Source organism: Pseudopodoces humilis, chromosome 14 (genome assembly GCF_049639895.1).
Source record: "Pseudopodoces humilis isolate 2021_Gansu_Grassland_sample_001 chromosome 14, ASM4963989v1, whole genome shotgun sequence".
NCBI classification, from domain to species: Eukaryota; Metazoa; Chordata; class Aves; order Passeriformes; family Paridae; genus Pseudopodoces; species Pseudopodoces humilis.
The window spans coordinates 6,544,450-6,567,572 of NC_142213.1; the positions used below are offsets into that span (position 1 = coordinate 6,544,450).

General features: G+C 51.8%; 1 protein-coding gene across 7 annotated transcripts in view; it reads left to right on the forward strand.

Annotated features, from left to right (window-relative positions):
- Positions 1-823: 823 nt before the first annotated feature.
- The window catches only part of CPNE2 (copine 2), a 43,077-nt gene continuing 20,777 nt past the window's right edge, over positions 824-23,123 (forward strand). For 2 of the 7 annotated variants that reach the window (XM_014255407.2, XM_088062282.1), the window contains exons 1-5: positions 824-896; positions 11,529-11,725; positions 16,858-17,037; positions 19,956-20,030; positions 22,728-22,799. In XM_014255407.2, the coding sequence (XP_014110882.2) occupies positions 824-896; positions 11,529-11,725; positions 16,858-17,037; positions 19,956-20,030; positions 22,728-22,799 (597 nt within the window). Of the gene's footprint in view, positions 897-1,475; positions 1,741-2,038; positions 2,114-5,970; positions 6,143-7,698; positions 7,719-10,558; positions 10,700-10,821; positions 10,901-11,528; positions 11,726-16,857; positions 17,038-19,955; positions 20,031-22,727; positions 22,800-23,123 lie in introns of those variants that run through there. The other 5 variants (XM_088062279.1, XM_088062280.1, XM_014255408.2 and 2 more) reach the window with 5 other exon arrangements.

Genomic DNA, 23,123 nt, shown 5'->3' on the forward strand with positions numbered 1-23,123 from the left:
CCTTCCACAGCTCAAAGTGAAGGAGAGGAAAGCATTCCAGCTAGCCAGGAGAATTCGGGACTTGCTTATTTGCCTGTGATCTTCCAAAGCATGAGCAGAGCTCGTAGTAAAGAGCTCTGAGCAAATATGGATGGTTTATTTAATCGGCAGCCTCAGAGGGAGGCTTTCAGCCTTATTACCCTATATCCACATCAAAAATATCTCTATAAATGTCCTGGGTGCCTGATGATGTGTCCACCAAGGTTGCTAATGGCAGGTTGGGGTCAAACCCTGGTGGCACCAGCCTCGAAGGGAACACACGCCAGCTCCTTGGGGTGAGTACGGTGATGGGTCAGTGTGCCACTGGCCAGCCCTTCACCTCTGGGCCGTGCATTTGGGGCCTGCTCGTTTTCCTTCTTTTTCCCACGGGAAGCAGAATCAGCAGGACACAGTCCAGGCACCAGGAGCACCCACATCGGCTGGGCAGGGAAAACCCTGCTTTCTCCCAAACAGCACAAAACCCAGTGGTTTCGCTGAAAAGCGATGGGTGATGACCCAACAAAGTTTTATTTTTCCTTGGACCTGAGTGCATAACACAGAAAACAATTCTTTAGATGTATTTTTTAGGCTGCTTTAAGCATTTTTTTCATTTTAAATTTTTTTTTTTCTCCCCCCAACAGCTTAGCAAAAGCAGCCAGCGAAGAAGTTTTGGGGTGGATCCTTATTCATTTTTTTTTATTATTATTATTTTTTTTAAATCCGAGGCGGATGATGCTCGTTCCGGGAGGGGGGAGCCCGAGCACCGCCCGCCCCTCGCCATCGCCGTGCGGGCGGGTGGGCGGTGATGGCGAGGGGCGGGCGCGGCCCTGGGGAGGTTCTGAGCCCGCAGCCCCGCGGGAGCTGCTCGGCCCGGCCCGGTGAGTACCGGCAGCCCCCAAGGATGCCCTGGGGATAACGGAGCGTGGGGCTGGCCCGCCGTGGCTCGGGGGGGTGCTGAGATAGCGGAGAGTCCGGTGGGAAGGTGGCCGGGACAGTGTTACAGCGGTGTCAGCCGCCGGATGGGGACCGCAGGGCAGTGTCCCTCACTGGCTCGTCCCGAGCTGTGGGGTGGCGCTTCTGCCCTCTGTCCGCTTGGACAGATCCTTCGTCCTCCCGGACAGACCCTGCATCCCCTGGGACAGAGCTTCCGTCCCCTGAGACGGACCCTTCGTTCCTCGGCCACCCCTCAGGACAGTCCCCCTGTCACTCCCGGCTCCCTTCATCCACGCACGGTGTGCAAGTTTCTCCCTTCCCACTCTCTGTGTGTCTGAATCCACTTGTAAAGATGTCAGCTGGGCGTGCGACCCCCAGGCAAGTGCCAGGGCCTGGTGGCTTCACTCCCCAAGCCTGGGGGTATTTGTAGGGCTTTTTTCCGGGCAGCTGCTGCAAGCCCCTCTCCTTATCCTGAGTCACAGGGGGGATCTGGCGAGTTGGAGGCTGAGGAATCGCAGAGTCGCTTTTCAGGAGCTGTTTGCAGCCCGATGCTGCTCCAGCTGGCGATGAGATCCTTCATGCCATGCGTTTTGGGGGGATTGGGAGGGTTTATCCTCACGGATGTGCTGCCTCTCTCTCCTCTGTGCCCAGCAAGACGCTTTGTTCTCTGAGGAAGAGGCGAGCGGAGCGTTTCGCTCGGCAGTGTCAGGGTGCCTGGAGGGCGACAGGCAGGGAGGTGTTTTTCTGTCAGCCCTGCCAGCCTGAAGACCTGATGCAATAAGTCTTTGTGTGAGTAACCTTAATTTAGGCAAGTGGCTGGACTAAAGCCAGTGGGGCTGGAGCACTTGGTGGGCAAACACACCCTTTGGAGCTGGTCAGCACAAGGAGGGTGGAACAGGAAATAGAGGTGAGTAGAGAGCTGAGCTTCGGTGGCAGAAACATCTCTGAAGGGCTGGGTCCCTGCTGCTGGCTCCCCAGAGCGTGAGCTGCTTTGTGGAAAGGAATTGGGAGGATCCTCATGAACCTCGAGGATTAGGTTTGAACCTCCTGGCAATACACCTGATCCTCGCTGGAAAAGCTGGAGTTGTGAGCATAGCCCAGGTGTGCTGAGTTCTGATCCTGCTCCCCTGGCACCTGCAGCACCCTCCTCGAGCCAGCCGAGGTACTGGGACCTATGATACCACCGTGCTTTTCTGGAGTCAGAAAATTATTTATTATCAGCCAGAAATAGCCTTCTGCCGAAGCTGGTCGGGGGCAGGGAACGGAGAGATGGGAGGAGGAAGGCTGGGAACAAAAGCTCGGGCCATGTGGAAAGGAGTTGTTTTGAAGAACGCAGTCAGTGGAGGATGTTTTCCTGTAGTTGCCTTGGGCGAATGCTGCACTTGCTTTAGTTACAGCTGTGTGATAGCCCGGGACATACGTTTTCTGGTGATGTGTGTTTTCCTTTCCCTGCTGTTGCTGCTGGAGCATCCTGACTGGCATAAAAGTGGAGGGGAAGAGTGAGGGCATCTCTAGTGAGGCTTCCAAGTGTCCCTGAATTTCGTCTTCCTGTGGTGTAGGCAGCCCCTAGCACCTGCCTTGGGTAGACACAGTCCTGGAGCTGCTCTCTAAGAGCCAACACTGTCCCCAACCCCCCGGGGATGGAGTTTGCCAGCAGCCTGCCTCTGCTGGCACTGGTGGCATGTGCCCTGCTGTGCCCTGCTGACCTGCTTGGTCAGGAACACAGTTTGTATCCCTGGAAGGGGCTGCAGACATTGCCCTGGTGTGGTGTGAGGGTGGGCAGGGTGGTCTGACTGCTGCGACGCTTCTCCCTCGCTGCCGCCCTTTGAGCTCCAGCTGAAGGGAACGGAGATCCTGAGGATCAGCATGTCCTGGGGACATCCCTGCTCCTGGGGCCTGTGCTGGGGGACAGCAAGGGACCTCATGCTGGTTGCTGACAAGCTGTTTGTGAAGCCATTGCTTGGCAGGGTTAGACAGCTCCAGTGCATGGCCAGCCTGTGCTGTAGGAGGGGGCCTGGAGCCCAGGAACTGGGGGATTCCAGTGTGGAAAAATCCTTCTTGGATTCAGCTGCTGAAGCTGAGCTGTGGATGAGGATGCTCTTTGCCCTAGGGGGATATATCAGCTGCACAACTCTTGGCAGTCCTTGATTCCGCTCCTCTTCCAGCGATCCCCCTCCCAAAACACCGGGACTGTGCGGTGCTGGAGCAGCCGCTAGCTACCCCACGATTTACCAGTCTCCTCAGTTGTGTACTGGAATTGCATCAGCTTTGTTTTCCTTTCAGCAGTCTCAGAGTGGTGTGTGAAGAGTCTGGGAGGAATAACTTCTCCTGCTCCCGTTACACTTGGTGGAAAGAGTTTCCCACTGACTTCAGTGGAAACCTCTGCCCGGGGGGAGCTGGCCGGGGCCGCTTGCGCCACCGTAAATCGGGGCTTGTTCTCCAGTGCTGGGAACATAATTCCAGGTTAATTGATGAAAAAGCAACACTTGCAGCCTCCTGTCCGGGTTCAGGGCTGCCAGTTCTCATAAGGAACTCTTTATGTGACAGCCTTGGCTGGTGTTCAGAGGCAGGGTGGGGGGATAGAAGGAAAGGTGAATTTTCCGGTGCAGTGGAGTCACCTGGCATTTGAAATAGTGCTCCTGGCAGGATGCAAAACCCACAAAACAGTGTGGAAAAAAAGAGAATTGAACACTTCCCCACCCTTTCTATCCCTGAAATATTACAGTTTGTCTTTTAAACTTCTATAAAATATTTGTTGAAGGACCTGAGTCATCACTTTTTGCTGCTTTGGCTCAGTTTCCTGGCTGCTGGCTTTGCAAGGTTACTTGTATGGATAATGGGAGCAGGGGAAAAACTAATTCCCAGGAACTCAGGTGAGTTTGGAGATCATAACATTGTTAAAATGCCAGAAAAACAAATGAGTTTGTTTCAACAAGCAAGAAGAGCTCAAATTTTATTTTTCTGCTGCTTTTGCTAAGGCCTTGTGTTTGGGAGCTGTCATATTTTCTGCCTGTAGCCAGCAGGAAAAATCTTGTGTCTAAAATAGTCGCCTTCCCCCCAGCCCTGGATTTTCCACCATCACGTGATTCCAGAAGCTGAGGATTTAGGAAGAAACATCAGCTGTCATGAGGCTGATTTTAAACATGATACAAGCTGGGAATACAAGTTTTGCTATTAAACAAGTCCAGTGCTGTGCAACCATTTAAACCCAGGCTGATATTCCCTCGAGCGGTGTCTAAAGCTGTTGAGAAGGGGTCGAGAATTAGTCAGACGTCATTCTCACAAACCACAGCATTTTTGTGTCGCTGGCACACAATTCTGTCTCAGGGTGAAGCTTCACACATCGAGTGGCAGCATCTCTCTGCTGCAAAGCAGGCCAAAAAAAATTAAAATTCTGTGGGAAAACGTTGGATCTTAGTGATGAAAATCCTGTCTGTGAAGGGGAAGGGATGGGGGGCTCCGAGAGGTGGGATGGAAGGGAGGGGGAAAGGTGGCTTCAGTCACGGGGACATCAGTGCTCTGCATGACTTGGTGTTGGTGTCCCAGTGCAAATGAGCATTGCACATAAGTACCTATGAATCAATATTTATTTATCTTATCAGCTCTGAAGCACTGGTTGCTTTAGGGATGAAATGGTGCATGGGATGGAGGGACTTGCGCAGCTGCCTGCTGCTGGGGCTGTTCTGCCTGACATGAGGTTAGGCTGACATGCAGTGAGGTCCAAAAGCAGTTAAAGATATTTCTGATCACATAAAGGACGATTTTTTTTTTCCTTCTCCTCTCACATGTGATAGATGGTGTTGGCTGGGAATAGGAATCCAATTAAGATTCAGAAAGCCAGCATTTTTGTTTTCAATAGCATAGAAAAGTGGTTAATAAGTTAAACAGCCTGTTTTATACATGGTGTATAGTTAGGATGGGGGAGGCTCCCTCTGCACCTGCAAGGGAGCCCTGCTGGCTGCGTGTCCTTTGCAGCCCAGCCACCCTCCCCACAGCCTCGATCCTCTACATTCTATAGGGCTGGCTTTAATTGAGTCCACTTTCTCCTCCAAATCCAGCCTTGAAACATCTATCCCCCCTCCTTGTGACAGTGTGCCCAGCTTTCTTATGGCTGCTGTAGGATGGGGCAGGGAATTTTTAATAGTGGAAGTTAAAATGTGCCCCAAATCCTGAGAGTGCCTGGTCCTCCCTTCCTGCACCTCCTGGTGTCTTTGTTTGTCCCAGCAGGAGCAGGTGCCTGACAAAAGCCCTGGGGAGGCAGGTTTGGCGTTTCCCTCTTTGGGACAGAGGCTCCCACGGTGCTGCCTGGGGCTGCTCCGGCAGGACTGAGCCTCCCACCCACCCGCGGAAGGGGCAGCGTGGATTTGTGCCTGGGACGCGGCACACCAACCTTTCCCTTGGTCCGCCTTGTAGGGCGGCCGTGTGCAGGGCTTGATGCGATCGCCACGATTCGCAGTGATGTTTTCTGCCCTGAATCACACATTTCCCTAAACTGAGCCCCAGAGAAAACTCGTAGTCAAGCGAAAATGTGCAAGCCTTCCCCGCGAATCGGAGCCAAATCCGTGCGTGCCAGCGGAGACGGGAATGGGGTCTGTCTGTGTCTGTGTGTCCTGAGCAGGGGGGGCTGCCACGCTCGCAGCTCGCCCTGCTCCTCGTTTGCCCTTTCTGCGGGCTGAGCAGCGATCCTGGAGGCACAGATGGGTCTGCGAGCGGGGCAGGGAGCGGGGCGGGCACCGAGGTGGGCTCTGCCTCCCGCACAGGCACCCCTGGTGTGCTGGCCGCAGGGCAGAGCCCCTCCGCTTCCTCTCCGCTTCCGATAAAGGACTTCTTCCTGCGGGATTTTTGGTGCTTGTTGTTGTTCTTGTTGTTTTGTTTTGTTGGCGGGTTTTTTTTTGTGGATTTTGGGGTTTTTTTTTGGTTTGTTTTTTTTTCCCCACTCTGTGACTTTGTGAGCGCGCTCCCAGGACGCGCCCAGCCCCTGCAGCTCCTCCCGGCCCGTGTCAGCAGCAGTGGTGCTGCCCCTGTCCCCACGTCACCGCGGGCTCCGGAGGAGCGGCTTTTGCTTTCGTTTGGCGGCCCGGAGCCCTCGGCTCTGCGACGACAGCTGAGGATTGCGGAAACACCCTGAGAGCTCGGGGGGTGCCCCCCTCTCTTTGGCTCTCCTGCTCTTGGGGCTCGTGGTTGCTCAGCGGTAAGTGGGTTTAGATACTTAGAGGCTTTGGGGGACATTTTCAGACTTTATCTGTAGAGGGTTGGAGAACAAATTTGCTCTTTGGTCCCAGTGCCGGGACTCTGCCCCAAGCTGCTTCCATGCCAGAAGCACATAAAAGGTGTTTGGTTTTCCTCTCACACCCCTGGCTTGCTGAGATTTCCAGTTTTGGTGTCTCTGTGGGTGTGAGCCCCTCTCTGAGGTCCTGGGTCCATCCTCTGCTTGCAGAGGACGGGCTTTCACCCCCCCCAGGGGCTTTTGCCTTTCCCGGTGCCCTCGGGCAGCTCACCTCAGCTACAGGATGGTTACTCAGGACAGAGCAGCCCCAGGTCCTTCCAGCTCCTGCTCAGATGGAGGAAACATCTCCAAAGGAGCCAGGGGGGCACGTTTGGTGGTCCCAGGAGAACCCTTGGGATCGCAGTAAGGGCTGTGAGGTGGTACAGGGAGCAGGGATACAGGGCTGGAGGAGGCTGTGTGGAGGAATCACTCCCACTGTGATCCTTCAGTGTGAGCCAGCCTCCTCACTAATGCCACTAATGCCACTGCCTCCCGGGCTCCAGCAGCTCTGTGCCACGAGTGGGGATGGCACAGAAGGCTGCTGGAGGTGGTGGGTACCTGCCTGACATCAGCAGTGCCTGTCTCAGCTCTGTACCGGGCACGGGAAAGTGTTTTGGAGCTGCCTTTCAGGTGATGATATTTTCAACATGAGATGAGCCACTTTGGGGGTGCCACAGGGTTTGCTTCGGAGTTTTCTTGCCATTTGTGACTCCCAGGTTACCTCAAGTGACTTCTCAGGGCTCTGCTGATCATCACCCCTGGAGAAGCCGTGCTGGGTGCTGCCCATGTGCTGCTTGGGGTTCCAGCAAGGTGAGCGCTGCCCTCACTGGCACCAAACCTGCAGAGACCTGGAGGGTGAGAGCTTTTCTGGGGACAGCAGCAGTGTGAGAGGAGCTGGCACTGCGGGTGCTTATTGCCCAAGTGTGAAAGGGAGAAGCAGCCACAGTCACAGCAGTGGCCAGCAGCCCTTGAGCTGGAATTTGGCAGTGCTGGTGTGAGAAGCCCAGCTGACAGCACGAGCAGCATTGTCTATTGTCCATTAGGGACAGCTTCCATCAGGAAAGGTTCATTGGAAATACCACTTTATTAGCTTGTCCTGAAACACTTTGTCCTTCTGTACCAGGCACCAGAGTATCTCAGTACAGTCCCCTTGGCTTCCAGCAGGCAGGACTGCGGGACTTGCATCAGGCTGGAAACGAGCCCTGCCTGGGCATCTCTCTGCTGGGTCTGCCCCAAATCTCTGTGAATTTGGAAGAATTTGAGCTCAGTCCCAGCTGTGCTGTCTGTGCTGGGATACTCAGAGGCAGTTTTCAGCCTTTCCCTGCCCAGTGGGAGAGAGATGAAGGTCCTCTGATGGTAGCAGGTACCCAAGGAACATCTGCAGGGATGTACCAAGCATCCCCTTTCTGCCTCCCATCCTGCTCACCTGTGCCAGAGGCATTTGCTGGGGGACTGGCAGCATGGTGCAGGGTGCATGACTAATTGCACCTGAGTGCAGAAGGTAAAGAGGCTGCAGAAAGGACCAGGTGCAAGCTGTGAATCCACTGAACTGCCTAGGTGGGACTGAGAGGCAAATGTTTTTGCTTTGTGAAAGAGTTCTGGAGATGACTCTGTCAGCAGGAGAGAGGAAAGTGACCCCTGGGAGTTGTGGTGGTGTGGGGAGCTGCCTCTGGTGTCCACTGCAGGGCATCCCAGCTTTTCCTGGTGTCTCCAGCTCCATGTGTCCCATGTTTCAACTTTTCTGCTGCTCTGGGCAACCAGTTTCTGTGTCCTCACACTCCTCTCCTGCTTCCATCTTCTGACAAGCTGTTTTCACCTGCCCTTAATCCTCCCTCTGGTATCACTGCTCTCCCTCTGTGTATCCACAGATATGTCATTTATAACAACCCCAATTTACCTATTTGATACTCCTCTCTCATTTTTGCTTTCCTGAAAGGAATTTTGCTTCCACAATTGCAATAGGCTGTAGTGGGAAAATAGTCAAAGGGGACTTTTGTGGGCTATCACAGAAATCGTGGTTCATCCCAAAGAAGGATCTCCTGTTCCCTGGGATGGACACAGCAGGATTTTGCATGATGTCACCATTGGGTATTGGTACTTCTGTGTCTGTTTCAAATATTCCTGGTATTGCCTATGAAAGAAATTATTTCTTTAATGAGAGACCACTAAATTTAGGGCACTATTAAGATTAACACCCCACCCCCCCTCAAAAAAAAAAGTTTTACCTGAAACACAGCTTTATTTTTTCTCCTCTGTTTTCTCTTGTTAATGCTTAAAACAGAGGTTTAGCATGGCCTGAGGAACTGCTCCTCATGGGGCTGCTCTTCTGCAGAGGGAGGGGGGACCTCTTCAGTCATGAGTTAGTTTGAAAAACAGGTGTCTCCTTCCCCTCTTTCCCTTTCAGACACGAGAGGAAGTAAAGCTCCCGGGTTTTTCTGCTGACCATTTTACAATTTGTAAAAATGATTTGGCGATCTGCTGTAGAGATTGGGACACCATGGGATGAGACTCTGCTCTGGGACTGCTAGATATTCTTAGATATTCAGGGCAGCCCCAGGGTTTTTGTGTGCCCCCCAGAAAAACAGCAAAACCCTTCTCTGTGGGATGTTGTGGACATGGAGCAGCTTGGAAGTGACCAAGCCATGGAGGAAAAAGTACTTGAAGTTGTAAGCACAAGGATGTTCAGTTCAGAAGATCCTGGAAGCTGGAGCCCAAAAAGGATTTGGTGACCATGTCCCTGCATTCTGGTCCTGCTCTTGTGACACCTCTTGATAGCAGATGGGACAGTGGGGCAGTCAGACCTCCAGGCTTGTCCCTGAGACCCCTCATTGGGAACCTGGCCGTGTTTCCTTGGGAGACCACGTGTCTGCGAGCTCGGCACGGAGCCGGCAGCTGCGATTGTACATCAGGAGAATATTTGGCTGCAGATGCTGAGCGAGTCACAGGACTTTGTTCAGGGCAGCAAATGTGGGGAGAGGAGAACAAAAACGGGAGGAGAGAGTGGAATACAGATGATGGCACGCCGACTCTTTCGGTGCCAGCTCAAACTCCCCTTGAACTGGAAGCTTTTGGGGGGTGTTAGAATGGTGCTGGCTCGCTGGTGGTGCCTGAGATGTGAAAACTGAACTGGAGGAGCCATGGCTGGTGCTGAAGCACCTGGCCCTGTGGAAGGTGCTGGATCCATGCTGGTGTAGCAAGAGGAAAGTGCTGGATCTGTGCCAGTGCAGTGGCAGGAGAGGTGGCTTTCCAGAGGTGGCTGGTGCTGGCCATCTCCCCTTCCCAGTGCCTGTCCTGCCCGTGCACACCCTGGGGAGCCGAACAGGCTGAGCTCAGGGGCTGGAGCACGGGTGATGTACTGTGCACCAAGAGGATGTTTTGGTGTCTGCCAGCCCTGGGAAAAAAAGGTTTTTCCACTGAGTCACTTGCTTCCTCTGCTTTTTATGAGACAGCACTGAGATCTGGGGGAAGGGGAGATGGAAAAACGCGGCCCAGATCTCCCTTCTCCGGCAGGACCAGGTCCATGCCAGCACAGCTGCCCCCTGTTTGCTTTTCAGAGGGAGTAGCAGACAGACAGCAGCATAAATAGAACAGGCTTGGTTATTTTAAGACGTTGATTATATGATCTGTGCATTAAAGAAAAATAATTAAGTAAAATCTTCACTTTAGCTGCAGCTGGCAACATGGGCTTGGGTGGGGCAGCGGCAGGGATGGGCACCTTGGAGCTCGTCCCCCAGCCATGGTGGATGAACCATGAGGACTTTTACTTCTCCTGTGTTACTCCTTGAAGCTGCAGTAGATGGGAGGTTGCCCACATGTGCCACCGTTCTGGCGTTGAGCTGCTGTGCATGGGGAGGGACGGCACCAGACTGGCTTGGTCTAGCAAGGGGGAGCCACACTTGGGAATGGGATGTGGGTGCTGTTTTGGTCCTGCAGCCATGGATGGGGTTTTCCTTCTTCTGGAGAAGTTTCTGAGTTCCTGCGGAGCTGGGATGTTGTACCGCTCTGTCCCTGAGCAGCAGTCTGGGGTGAAGAGCTCGTGTTTACTGGTGGGGGTTAAAACCAGGCTTGTTTCTGGTGACTTAGTGCCAAGCAGAGACCTTGGCAGGCAGGAGAGGAGGGCTCCAGGCCTTGGGAGCTGGAGCTGTTTTCTGCTCAGAATTCATTGTAGCGGAGCTGAACACTCGGGACAGCCCGAGGTGAGTCCAGAGCTCCTTCTCTCTCCCACAGCCCTGCTGGGATCACCCTGTCCCTGCCCTCCATCCCCATTCCAGCTTGGAAGCTGAGCTGTGAGGGAAAAAGGCAGCTCCCAGCAGCACATGGGCTTGTAAATACCCATACCCAGGCAAAACAAATAGATAATATTAATTGGGGTTTCAATGCCAAACAGAAGCAGATGGTTTATCAAGGTGGAGGAAAGCAATGTTCAGGGGTTTCAGATAAAGTGGATGAGACAGGAGCCGCTCTTGAAAAAGAAAACAAAAGGTACTGAAGCAGCTGCTGAGAAGAGCTCACTCTCCACTAGTAAGCCACAAAGGTTTGTTAGTATAAATTGAACTGAAAATGCTTTTTTTCCTCTTTTTTCTCCCCTTTCTTCTCCATTGAAGACCACTGGTGGCTGTGACAAGTAAAATGTATATCAGAAGTCAAGACTGTCCTGTGGGATGAGGTTTTGCACAAATAATGGTATAAAATGCATTTATCTCTGCAAAATTGCTTTGATAGCAGACTTTTGTTAAGACTTTAAATGAATTTTTAGTAAGTGCCCTGTAAATTGTGCTCCAGATCATGCAATGCTTGTCACATTTGCCTTCACTTCTCTGAAACAGCTTGTGCCACTTTCTAACTTCTGCCAGAGCCACTGTCCTCTGCTGGCCTCGGGAGCTGAGAGGAGATGGGGCTGATTGAGGGCTGGAGCTGCCCTGCATCACACTCATCCTCACAGTCTCATCCCTTTCCCTATGATGATTTGCAGGGCAGAGCACAAGTTTGCCCCTCGTAGCTTAGGTCTGTGGTCTGTTGGCCAGGGACAGACAGACAACAGCAAACAATCAGGTTTGTGCTGAAAGATGATGTGGAAATGTGGTTTCTCAGTACAAACAAAATGAGATGAATGGTGGAAGAGGAGGTTGGGGGGTTTGTTCTCCTTTGAGGGGGTAAGATGTTACCTTTCCTTGTTATTTATGGAGCAAACTCACAGCAGGTGATGGGTGCTCTGCTGGGCCTCCACTCAGGACATTTGGGAGATGGAGGCAGCAAAGCCAGAATGTTTGCTGCCTCCCAGCCCTGAGGTTGTCCCTGTCCTGTCCCACAGAGTGCCTGGAGCTGCTGCCAGCGCAGTCCATGGCGTACACCGTGACTCCCACGCCGGCCGGGCCCGTCGGCTCCCAGTACTGTGTCTGCAAAGTCGAGCTGTCCATCTGTGGCCAAAACCTCCTGGACAGGGATGTCACCTCCAAATCCGACCCTTTCTGCGTCCTCTTCATGGAAGTCAATGGGAAGTGGGTGGAGGTAAGTCCTGGTGTCGTGTGGATTTATTCCTCCTGTGGTTTGCTTGTGCAGGTGTCCCTCTCTCTGTGCTCGTTCCTCCCTGAGCAGAAGTGGAAGCTTTTTTGGTGCTCCTGAGGCTGTGTGTGGCACCAGTGTGTGAATTCTTCTGTGTCACAACTGGTCCTTCCCCCATCACTGCTTTCTGCTCTGTGCTGGGCATTGGCTTTAACTGCAAATTCCATTTTATACCTGCAGCTGTAGATGGTCTGGGAGGGAGCAGGGTAGGCAGAGTATGGATATGTGATGGATACAGGCACCTTCATTGGGTGCAGCAGAAAATGAGCATTAAGGGATTTAAAACATGTAAACCAAACAAAAATGTTCCCAGTTCATGGGAAATTAGGTGGTGTCATTCAGGTACTTGGCCAAGGAGCTGGTGAATCACCTCAGGTGCCCAGCACTCAGGGAGAGTGCAGGGGAAAGCCTCACCTTGCCACAGCCTGCAATTAACCTTTTTCAACAGCCTGGGTGAGACTAATGAGCTTTCCAGCCTTGATAGGTGTCATTTCTGACCTAATTGTGCTTTTCAGGAATTTTTCTTTCTGTCAGTAATGTCTCAGTCCAGCGGTTTTGATCCCAAAGCTTCCTTTGCAATACAAATGTGTGCTGTTTTTAGGCTGTTATTTTTTATTTCTGCTGGTTTTAGCTTCTTTTTAATTGGCACAGTAGGCACTGGACTGCTTGAGCAGCAGCTTGCTGGCTGTGGAGTGGAGTGGCAAGGGGTTTTAGTGTGCTTGTGCCTCTGAGCTGGCTCTGGTCAGTGGCACCTCAGGGACACGCTGGGATGGAGATCCCCCAGCACTCACACGTGTCAGGGGTGCTGTGTGGGTTTGGCTTGTGGCTGGGTGCCAGGCAGGGTCAGGACAGGTGGGATTGCCCATGAGAACCTCGCTGGATGGGATGTTTGGTGGACTCTTGGGACGTGGTTCAGCGCTGCCCCCTTGTTCTGCGTGGGTTTTGGCCACACAGCTGTGCCCCTTGCCCTAAGTGGAACCTCTCCTGTCTGAAAGTGGTGGCCTTAACAACACAGCGGAGCTCTAGGGGATGGATGGGGACAGAATAAGCTCATTGGTGTGAACCCATCCCACCCCACTGCCCCTTTGTCCTCCACACCAGATTAGGGACATGTCCCAAGCCTCAGACCTGGTTGTGGTGGTGGGTCTCCTCCTTTGGTACCAGCCCTGGTGCCAGTTCTGAGCTGGGCTGTGGCACCAGCTGATGCCAGCAGGAAGATTTCTGCTCACTGTTCTTTCTAGCTGTAACATTTGTTCCCAAATACAATTATTTTGTCTCACTGAGCTTAATAGGAATTAAAACTCTTTGTGAATCAGCCTTGGAGGGGTGGGGGAGGAAGGGAGGGACAATAAGCCCCAGGCTGGGAAGTGAAGTTGGTGGTGTTTAAATGTTCTGCCCGGTGATGTCATCTCGCAGAAGCCATGAAAGGGCTGACCTGTCGTGCCAGCGACAGGGACAAGGGACACATGACTCAGCTCTGCAGCTGCCTTTGTACCACTGAGTCATCTAGGCAGTCCTGTACCTTCAGCATGAACTTCCCGTGACACTTCAGCCAGCGTCTCCCCATGTTGGAGCATGAAGCACCTCCACATGCTGGGGATGCTCGAAGGTCCCCAGCCAACCCCCCACTGAACACTGGAAGATTCTCCAGCTGCATTCACTGAACACAAGGGCTGCTGCTGCTGGAGGTGATTTCCTGGTTCTGTGTTTGATTTGCAGAATTGTAGAATCATGGAATGGTTCCTGTTGGAAGGGACCTTAAAGATGGCCTCGTTCCTACCCCCTGCCATGGCCCTTGCTTGAAGCCACATCCAACCTGGCCTTGAACACTTCCAGGGATGGGGCAGCCACAGCTTCTCTGGGCAACCTGTGCCAGGGCCTCCTCACCCTCACAGGGAACAATTTCTTCCTAATACCTGATCTAACCCTGCCCTCTGTCAGTTTGAAGCCATTCCCCCTTTCCCTGTCACATTCTTCCCTCTCCAGCTCTCCTGTAGCTCTTTCAGGTGCTCTAAGGTCTCCCCTGAGCCTTCTGAACAATCCCAAGTCTCTCAGCCTTCTCTCATAGGAGAGGCACTCCATCCCTCTAATTGTCTTTGTGGCCCTTTGAGGCTCTTATCCAAACAGATTTCTTTAATTAGCCTGGCTGCCTTTTAAAAACCCTTGTGCTTTTCTGCTTTTTGGTGGCAAAGGCACCCCTGTTCTTTCCAGAGGCTGCAGATCTGCAAGGGGAGAAGGGGATGGCAGGAGCTGATGACAGGTGAGGGATGATGTTTGAGGAGGCCTCATGTGTGATGGTCACCAGCAAGGGGATTTGTGCTCACCAAAGCAAAGATCAAACCTTTTGCAGCTGTCAGCTGGGGCTTGGGATATTGTTGTGCTTCACACTGGCCCTAGGCAGGAGATTAAACTTGAATCTGGGTGTTGAAGAAAGCCCCATCACTCCCAAGGTTACCTCAAGCTGGCTGAGATTTTCATACCCGTCCTTTGGCCACCTCTTCCAGAGCAGAGCTGGAGATGGGACCTCAAGTTATCTCCTTCAGACTGGGCTCTGGGTGTGAAAGGACTGGTTTCCCTTGGTCCCTGGCTTCCCAGTCATTGAAAGAATGTGGAAGGACCTAAAATCCATCTCTGCTGCCTGTGCAGTCTCATCTCCTAGGCCTGAAGGGGGGTTTGTGTGCGTTGTGCTGCTGAAATAAAGCAGATCTGTGCTGCCCTCTGCTCCTGGCCCAGCACACCCTGAGCAGATGCTCGGCTCCTTGGCTCTGGGGTGGCAGCAGAGAGGGGAGGCTCTGTGTGAAGCTGTGTGGCCCTGGCCAGCTCACAGCCCGCTGGTGTTGATGGGTTTGATTCCCCAGGGTGCAGCAGGTGGCTATTCTGGGAACACAGCATTTACTTTAGTTGTTTCTTGGCAATTAAGACAGACTAAGCGAGCAATTTCAAAAAAACCTGCGATCGTTGGGTGTATATATAGCAAACTCACCACATTTCCACTGAGCCCCTCCAAAATCTGCCTTCTGTGCTGAATGAGTTTCTTTGGGACTAAGGTATGTTTGCTTGCTTTTTTTAATTTTTTTTAAATTTTTTTTTTGAGGCTTTTTTCTGCTCTGCTTATTCCTGGCTCGGCAGCTCTGGCAGACATCCCACCGTCCCACAGCCTGGTGCTGCCCAGGGATGCCAGCTGCTTTCCAGAGAGGTCTTGCCCAGGACCTGGGATGCACAGGCAGCTCAGCCTTGCCCAGAACTGGGTGTCCTGGCTGCAAGACAAGGTGGAATGCTGGCCAGGGCCACAGCATGGCCAGAGGCTTTGTGCAGTCCCACAGGGATGGTCCTTCCAGACACCAAGGGCAGCAGCTGTTGATAAAATCACACTGGACAGTGCCTGTGTTTCCTTCTCTTTTAATATCCATGTTACCCATAACACTTTCCACTATCCCTGGTTGCTCAGAGCCACATCCAGCCTGGTCTTCCAGGGATGAGGCAACCACAGCTTCTCTGGACAACCTGTGCCAGTGCCTCACCACCCTCACAGGCAAGAATTTCTTTGGAACATCTAATCTAAACCTGCCCTTTGTCAGTTTGAAGCTATTCCCCCTTGTCCTGTAACTCCAGACCTTTGTCCAAAGTCCCCCTCCAGCTCCCTTGGAACCCTTTACATGCTGGAAGCAGAGCCTTGTCTTCTCCAGGCTGAACAGTGATATCAACATCATCTGCTGCTCTTCTGACAAAGCTCCTGCTTGCTTTGCCTGCTGGAGGATTTCCCCCACAGCTGTGGGTATTTCTTGTTGAGCTCTCAGGCTTTGCTGCCCATGCCCTTTCTGCCCCTTTCAGCTTCATAAGGGTATTTCATATGTTGACTCTAAACTTGCCCTTGTCTCCTGCCTTTCAGCATGTCTGGGGGGGAATCTGGGTCCTGACATTAGAGTTCTCCTTGCCCATTGACTTCCAGGTGTAAATACACCAGCTTTTCTCAGCCTCAGTTTCCCAGTTTTCCCACTTTCTAACTCTTTTTTGGCCAAAATCGTGGGGGTGTGTCTTTGTGCAAGGTCATGACAGGATCCCTGCTGGTGCTGCCACCCTTCCTACAGTGTGAGTTACGGGGTCTGGGACCAAAGTTCCATTACTGGAGGGCAGCATTCCGGGATCTCCATTGTGACTGTCCTCAGGATTTATATTTTTTTGGCTCACACAAGGCTTTCTGACCACCTGTGCCATGCAGTGATGTAAACCCACACTTCCACCAGCTGCCTGCCAAGTTTCCTCTGCTCCTACCCCTGCTCCTGGCTGTGGGATTCTGCAGAGAGCCACAGTGCTTCCCCTCCCACGGTGGGTTCCCCATGTGCCTTCCAGTTTCCATCATCCTCTTTGTGCCTGCCCTTCCAATTCATCAGGGACATCATTCCTTCCATCCTGCTTGCTGTAGCTCATGGTGTCTACTGAAGTTTTGTCTCTGAGCACTTCCAGCCTCTTGTTACTACTAATGCTTGATGAAATTTTTGACAAAGGGACTGTGGCAATGTTTTTTTATCTTTTTATCTATGGAAGGCAAATAAAGGAGAAACCACATGGATGTTTTGGTTTGAGCTCTAGAGGGAAATACTGGAGAGTTGTGTTCTGGCTCATGGCACTTCTTGTTTTGCTTGTCCTTGCTGCTGGCTGCACAGCCTGGAAGAAACAAGTTTGTCACTACAGCTGTGAGTTGAGGACCAGAGGTGTGTGAGAGCCTCAGCTCCTGGGAGAACAGGGCTTAGAAGCAAATGAGGCAATTCTGGCTTCAGTGATCCTCAAGCCCTGGCCTGGGTGGGCACTTCCACCCTGGCTGTTGGATGGGGTGGGGTGTCCAGCCCCATGTGCCCCATCCTCGGGGAGCCAGCTCTGCATGGTGTGCCATTGTGTGTTTAGATGGAGCCCAGCCTGTGCACCTGGGTGTCACAGCCTGTGTTCAGGGACAGCTCTGCTGAGGACCTGCTGTGCTCGTTCTGATGGTCACCAGGGGTTTCTGGGTGGCTCTGGCTGAATTCCATTTCAGTGACAAAGCTGCAAGATGCGCTTGCCTAAACTCCTCTTTTTCTTTGCAGCTGGACAGGACAGAGACAGCTGTGAACAACCTCAACCCAGCTTTTGCCAAGAAGTTCATCGTTGACTACCACTTTGAAGAAGTGCAGAAGCTCAAGTTCGCCCTGTTTGACCAGGATAAGTCGAGCACACAGCTGTATGAGCATGACTTCCTGGGGGAGTTCTCCTGCACCCTGGGCACGGTGAGTCTGAGGTCCCTGCAGCAACAGGACCCCAGAACACATCAGACACAGGGATGTGTGAGAGTACAGCTGTTCTTACCTCATGCAAAGCTTTCTGACTCCTTCCTGGAAAGACACATTTAATTTGCTTGTCACACTTCAGCTGTTGAGGTTGAACTGTCCCACGTCAGGGCTGTTGTCTGCTTGCTCAAGTCTAAGCTAGTCATGGTGTGGGTTTCTGCTGGTGCTGGCAAGGAGACATCAGCTGGGAGCTTCTGCCTCTGTCTTCACCGTGGGTTATAGTAAGGGCCCTGATGACCAGTTAGGGCCTGGGAAACTTCCAGGTATTTAAAGTTAGGATGTATGCAGTCTGCCTTTCTTTCTCAGTTTGGGTTTTCTATTTCTGAAAGTTTTGTCCTTTGCTGGAAACATGTCCATTCCTCCTGACTGAGCATGTTGGTGCTGGAATGTGTCTTCTGCTCTTCCTGTGGAAAAGCTTTTGGGACACAAAGCGATTTATAAGTTTTTGGAAGGTCTTTTCATTCATGAGCCCAGACCCTGTTAGAAGCTGGCAGCTACATTCTCCAAATGTCTTTGTCCTCTGGCTCAGAAGCAGGGACTGAGGTGGATTTTTTCCATCATTTTGCAGCATCCAGAAGCTGAGGGCTGCTGTGGTACCTGGAACAAATGCAGAGAAACTGCTTCTGTTGTGCTCAGTGCTGGGAATGGGGAGGAAGGAGATGGGTCAGCATGGGGAGCCAGCACAAGGTGCTCAGGGAGGCTCATGAACACAATTGCTGTGTTACACAGACTGCAGCATGGCACTGCATGTGGCAGGCAGGACTGGGACTTTACCACTGCCAGCTCAAGAGCTTGACATGTTAGAAGAGCACTGACATTTACAGAGTTTGAAGTTTAATGACTGGAATTTTGGAAGTGCTCTGTGATGACCTAATTCTGCTCCTGCAGAAGTTAAGAGACAGTGCAGGCAGCAGCTGTGGCCTGTGTTCAGTGGTTCAGCCCAAACCCATCCTTTACTGTTAGTTCTGCTGTTGCTGGAACACATCCAGCTCCAGCGTGGGGCAGCTCAGCAAGGGCTGCTTGTGAAGGTCACAGTCTTGGTGGAGGCAGAGAATTCATGGACATAAGGACACAGCTGAGACCTTGCTGTTCCTAAATGTGGCTCTGCAGCAGTCCAGGGCTCTGCAGGCTCATCTTGGAGAAAAACATTGTCCACATGCAGTGGGGAGGAAGGTGGAAGGGGCTGAACCATCTTTTCAGGAAAAAATGTTGTGTCTCTCAGATGATCTCAACCCTTCTGGTGCTTGGGAAGGTGATTATGTCAGAGATGAGCCTGGACAGCCCCTCCTGGGCTGTGGTAATGCTGGGGATGGGCAGGTCTCACATCCAGGGGCTCTCTTGGAACAGCTGATGGCTTTGCCATGGTGGCATCACTGGCTGCTGTGTCTTTGGGCACAGCTGGTGGGCATGGTCTGTCAGGAGGAAGAGAACTTGGAACTCTGTAAACTTACAGCAGTATTTTCACTCTGCAAAAGAGAATTTGACCTGTGCCAAATTTTTGCAGCAGTTCCCATGTCAGCTTCTTGGTGACATTGAGTCCACAACAAGACACCAGCTGGGTATGGAGGGAATCTTTTAATTTCCCTTTTTCCCCTGAAATTCAGTTTGCCTCCTCTCCCTGTGGCCAGCATGGGCTGGCAGCACAGCCCAGCTGGGGAGCAGAGGTGGACTGGAGGGGTGGCACTTGTGCAAGGGTGAGGAGGGGGTGAAGCAAAGCTTATGGGGGCTTGTGGGTTCAGCCACCCTGCTGTGTGTTTCCTAGGGGCTGGAATTGTCCTGGTGAGATGTTTCCATAAGCTCTCAGAAGCAGAGAGCAGCTGTGGGCAGCAACAACTGGGCAGTGAGAATCTGACTTTTCAGTTCCGAGTTTGCATCAGAGCTCTGTCAGATTAGCCAGATTGCTTAGTGCAGCTAATGAGGTCTGTAGTAGGATTTAAAAAGACAACTGAATCATTCCCAGGCCTGTAATGACCTCTGTGGCCAAAGGAAATGTAGCAGGGATCAGACTCCAGGCTGGAGGGTGTCCATGGTTTCTGCTATCAGGGTTGTGAGGAGGTTTGTCCCGCCTGTACCCAGTGTGGCACAAAGATCTGGTTACACTGGTGACTCCTGAGCATCACAAGCACTGGGACTTGGCTGCCTCCTCACAACTGAGAATGGGTTTTGTTTTGAAATTGCAGTAGTCATAGGTCACAGAATGGTTTGGGTTGAAAGAGACCTTTAAAGCTCATCTAGTCTTGAGAGGGACCCACTGGATGTGGGATCAGGGCACAGGCAGTTCCAGCAGGTTGCTGGATCTCCATGTGGACATCTGCACCTCAAAAGAAAAATGACAGGTTCTCCAGATCTGAAGGAGACTGAAACTCACTGAGCTGGGAAAAATCTCAAGGGTTTGATGCATCTCCCAGTTTATTCTGTCTATCCTGTTACAAGCCAGGAGTGAAGAACATGCCTTTGGGGTGCTGACCCTGCACAGGGGCTCCAGAATGCTGCTGGGAGAGAGCATCCAGCTCAGGATCCACCCATGGAAACATGTCCTGCAGGCAAGGTGCTGGCAGGGGTCATGGTTAGAAATATGTGAAATGGAGTTTGAGAGATTGAGTGGTGATTTTGCTGGGAACAAATTGCAGTAGCTCTGTCTGTGTGAGGACCCACTGATGTGGATGCACCATGCACCCTGGGGGCTGGGGTGTCAGTGGTGGTATTCCCACTCTGAGTCATCCCTGGATATTGGTGCCTTTCTTCTGCTCTTGCAAATACTTAATCTGAATTAAGCAACATGAGCAATGATCAGTTGCTTATGAGTCTGCTTTTGATCACTTGTACAATCATGGCTTTATTGTCTTTGGCTTCTCTAGATTGTGTCCAGCAAGAAAATAACACGGACTCTCCTTCTGGGGAATGGCAAGCCGGCTGGGAAGGGGATGATAACGGTATGTTTGCTGCTCTGTGTTACTCCTGGGTGTGTAGAGGTGGATGGGGGCAATGCAGAGCACTCACATGGGGTCCAGGAGATTGGGGTGTGTCTCTTGAATATTTTTCCCTTTACCTCTTGTTTTCCTGGCCGCTTTGGTCTGTTTAGAGGGCAGTTTATTTGGGACAGGGACACTCTTGTTCAGTGTCTGTCTGGTGCTTAGCTCTGAGAGTCTTCAACTCCTGCTTCAGTCTCAGAAATAAAAAAAGACAAAGTAAATCTATGCTGCTGTTGTTTGTTGTCTGGTACAAGGCGCCTGCTCAAACCTCTCTGGTGCAGCGACAGGTAAGAGGGCTCATTTCTTTTTCAGGGATGGGTGATTTTGTTTGTAGGATGAGGATGTGCCATGGCAACAACTCTCATAGCAACAGCCACTGATTCTGACACAGACCCCTTTGGGCAGTGGCCTTCCTGCTGCAGATCTCTTTAGCAATGTTCTTTTTTAAAAAGAAGAGACTAAATTTAGGTGTGTTTCTGTTCTACCACAGCTCCCATCATTTTTGGATCTCTGCTGTGTTATGGGTTTTGTGAGATGTACAGCTGGGCTGCAAAGTTGTGGAAGGAAAGGCCAGCAAGGAGTTAAACTTTTCTGTCAGGTTTAAAAGCACTGCAAGGGTTTAAAAGCCTGGGATCTGGTGCATCTCCATTGCTGTTTGCTTTAGGGGAAGATATTTTTCTCTCCTAATTGCTGCAGCTACTCTTTAAGTGCGAGAGGAAAAGCCGCAGTGAGGTTCAGAAGTGGGGCTGTTCCCAAGGCTCTCGACATCCCATCTGATGCTTGAGTGGGAAGAGCTGGAAAAGTTTCCAGTTAAGTTCAAAGGTTACATGCTTTAGAAAAAGAAATGTCCTGTTCTGTCACTGATGTGTCTTAAACATCCAAGGGACAGAGACATCTGCTTCATTTTGTACAACCGATACGATTTCTTGATCTGAGTTTTTTTGTCCTGGCCTGGACTAGGTGATGACAACAAGGTCATGTGTCACCTTTCCCTGCTGCTTGGCACAGTGCTGGAGCACAGGCTAGGGACACCACTGGAGGAGCAGGCTTCAGGGAGTTTGGACAAAAAAAGCCTGACTTTCTTGTCCTCGTTCCTTCAGTTTTGCCCAACTATCCATCTTCCTAACTGAGATGCCACACAGGTGAATGCAGCAGAAGAATCTTGGCTGAATGGATGGGACTGTGTGAGGGTCCCTAGGTTTGAAAAGAGGAGATCCCAAAGCAAACCTCTGTGTTTGTAGAAGTCAATTTTAAAACCTCTCTGCACGCCTCTGCTGGACACAGTGGTAGGGATGTTGTTATTGTCCATGCTGGACAGGAGAACATGCCACCAGCAACCTGTGGCAGGGTGGCACAAGGACATTCCTGGCTTGTCTGCACAGCCTGGCTCTTACATAGCCTACAGCCAGCCCTAAAGTGCTGGATTCCAACTGGGCATGCTTTTGTGGGGCTCAGGAAAGGGCAGATTTCATCCTCTTCCCTACAGCTCCTCTTCCTCCTGCTGGTTTTGGTGACTGCTTACACCCACCAGGGACTAGGTGTGAGAGAAAAGTAATTCCATGGCATGGCAATAGGGAACTTCTGCATGGAGCAGAGGGGAAAGTGGGGTTCATGTGCAGTGAATGGGTGCCCTGTGGACCAAAGAGCTGTGTCCACCATGGGAAGGCCAGGAGGTTGTTCAGGAGCTGTGGCTCATCCCCTCACCCAGCTGCCCAGGCAGAGGCAAAAGCTGCATCTCTGCTTCCTCATCTCTGCCAATTCCCCAGCTCTCCTAAGTGCCAATAACCCTCTGATTGCTCGTTCTGTAGAAAATTGTCCCCTGGAGTTCTGCAAGTTTCTCTAAAAGCCTTGGTGTAATGACACTGCATAACTTCAGTGCAGGACAGCCCCTTGTGAAAGCCAGCAAACAGCCATGCTTGGGACACTGTGCACAAGGACAATGTCCACGCTGTGCTTCTGGCTGTTCTGGTGCTGGCTCCTGCCCTGGGAGAAGGAGGATGCAGCTGGGAATGCTGGGGAACAGCTCAGCCCGCCGCAAGAGATCAGAGGAAGGAGAGGTGGGGAGCAGATGCTTGGGCAGGAAAAAAAAGACAAGTGATTCAGAAAATGGCTTGTAATAAAAGTGAAAAAATGTGGGGTTTTGTTATAAACATTCCTTTAAAATACCAAGAGACTGATTAGACCATATTCCAGACAAAACTGGCCTGCTGGGGGTTGGCAGCTAAAGCCCTGCTGGAGCACGTGTGAATAAAGTCTCTTAAACTGAAGTGGTCTGGGCTGTGCTCCTGCCTGCTGCAGCTCCTCAGGAGCAATCATGGAATCTTCATCCTTGGGGCTGTCGTAGCAGGTGCTCATGTGGAGACATGGCTCAAGTGCTGGGTTCCACCAGCATTTCCCCTAAGGGATGGGATGACTGCCTTAGCCATGCCTGCCCTGGACATGGAGGATGAGGTGGCATGGCTTGCTGGCAAGGCTTTATGTGGCTTCTCCTTCCTCTTGGCTCAGTCCTTGGAGGCTTCTCCTCCTTGGAGGTCCTGAATGAGCCCTGCTGCAGAGTGAGACCAAGTCCAGCATAACACCCAAGAAAGGGGTTGTGTTTTTTACCAGAAGCTTAATTTTTTATGCTGAAAATGAATGCAGCCTTCCCCTGTCTTTCAGATAGCTGCCCAGGAGCTCTCGGATAACAGGGTGATTACTCTGAGCATGGCTGGCAGAAAACTGGACAAGAAGGTGAGTGGAGCTGTGTCTGGGGGGTGCAATGTTAAACTTCTGCCCTTGGGATCTAAAGAAATCTCTGCTTTGGGTGTAGCAGTGACAAAAAGCAGTCCCACTGGAGAAAACTTCAGGGTGAAACTGGGCAAGATCCTCTGTCTGCTGGGTATAGCTGTGCCTCAGTTTCCCTATTGTCACGGTATTTCTTCATCACGCGTCTTGAGATGGAAGGACTCTGTGTGGGATCTGTGGATCAGCATGTCTCAGCAGATTTACTGCTTCAGTGGCAGCTGTTTGGAATTGCCTCCTGACAGAACTGGAAGTTTTGACGACCCTTGACTC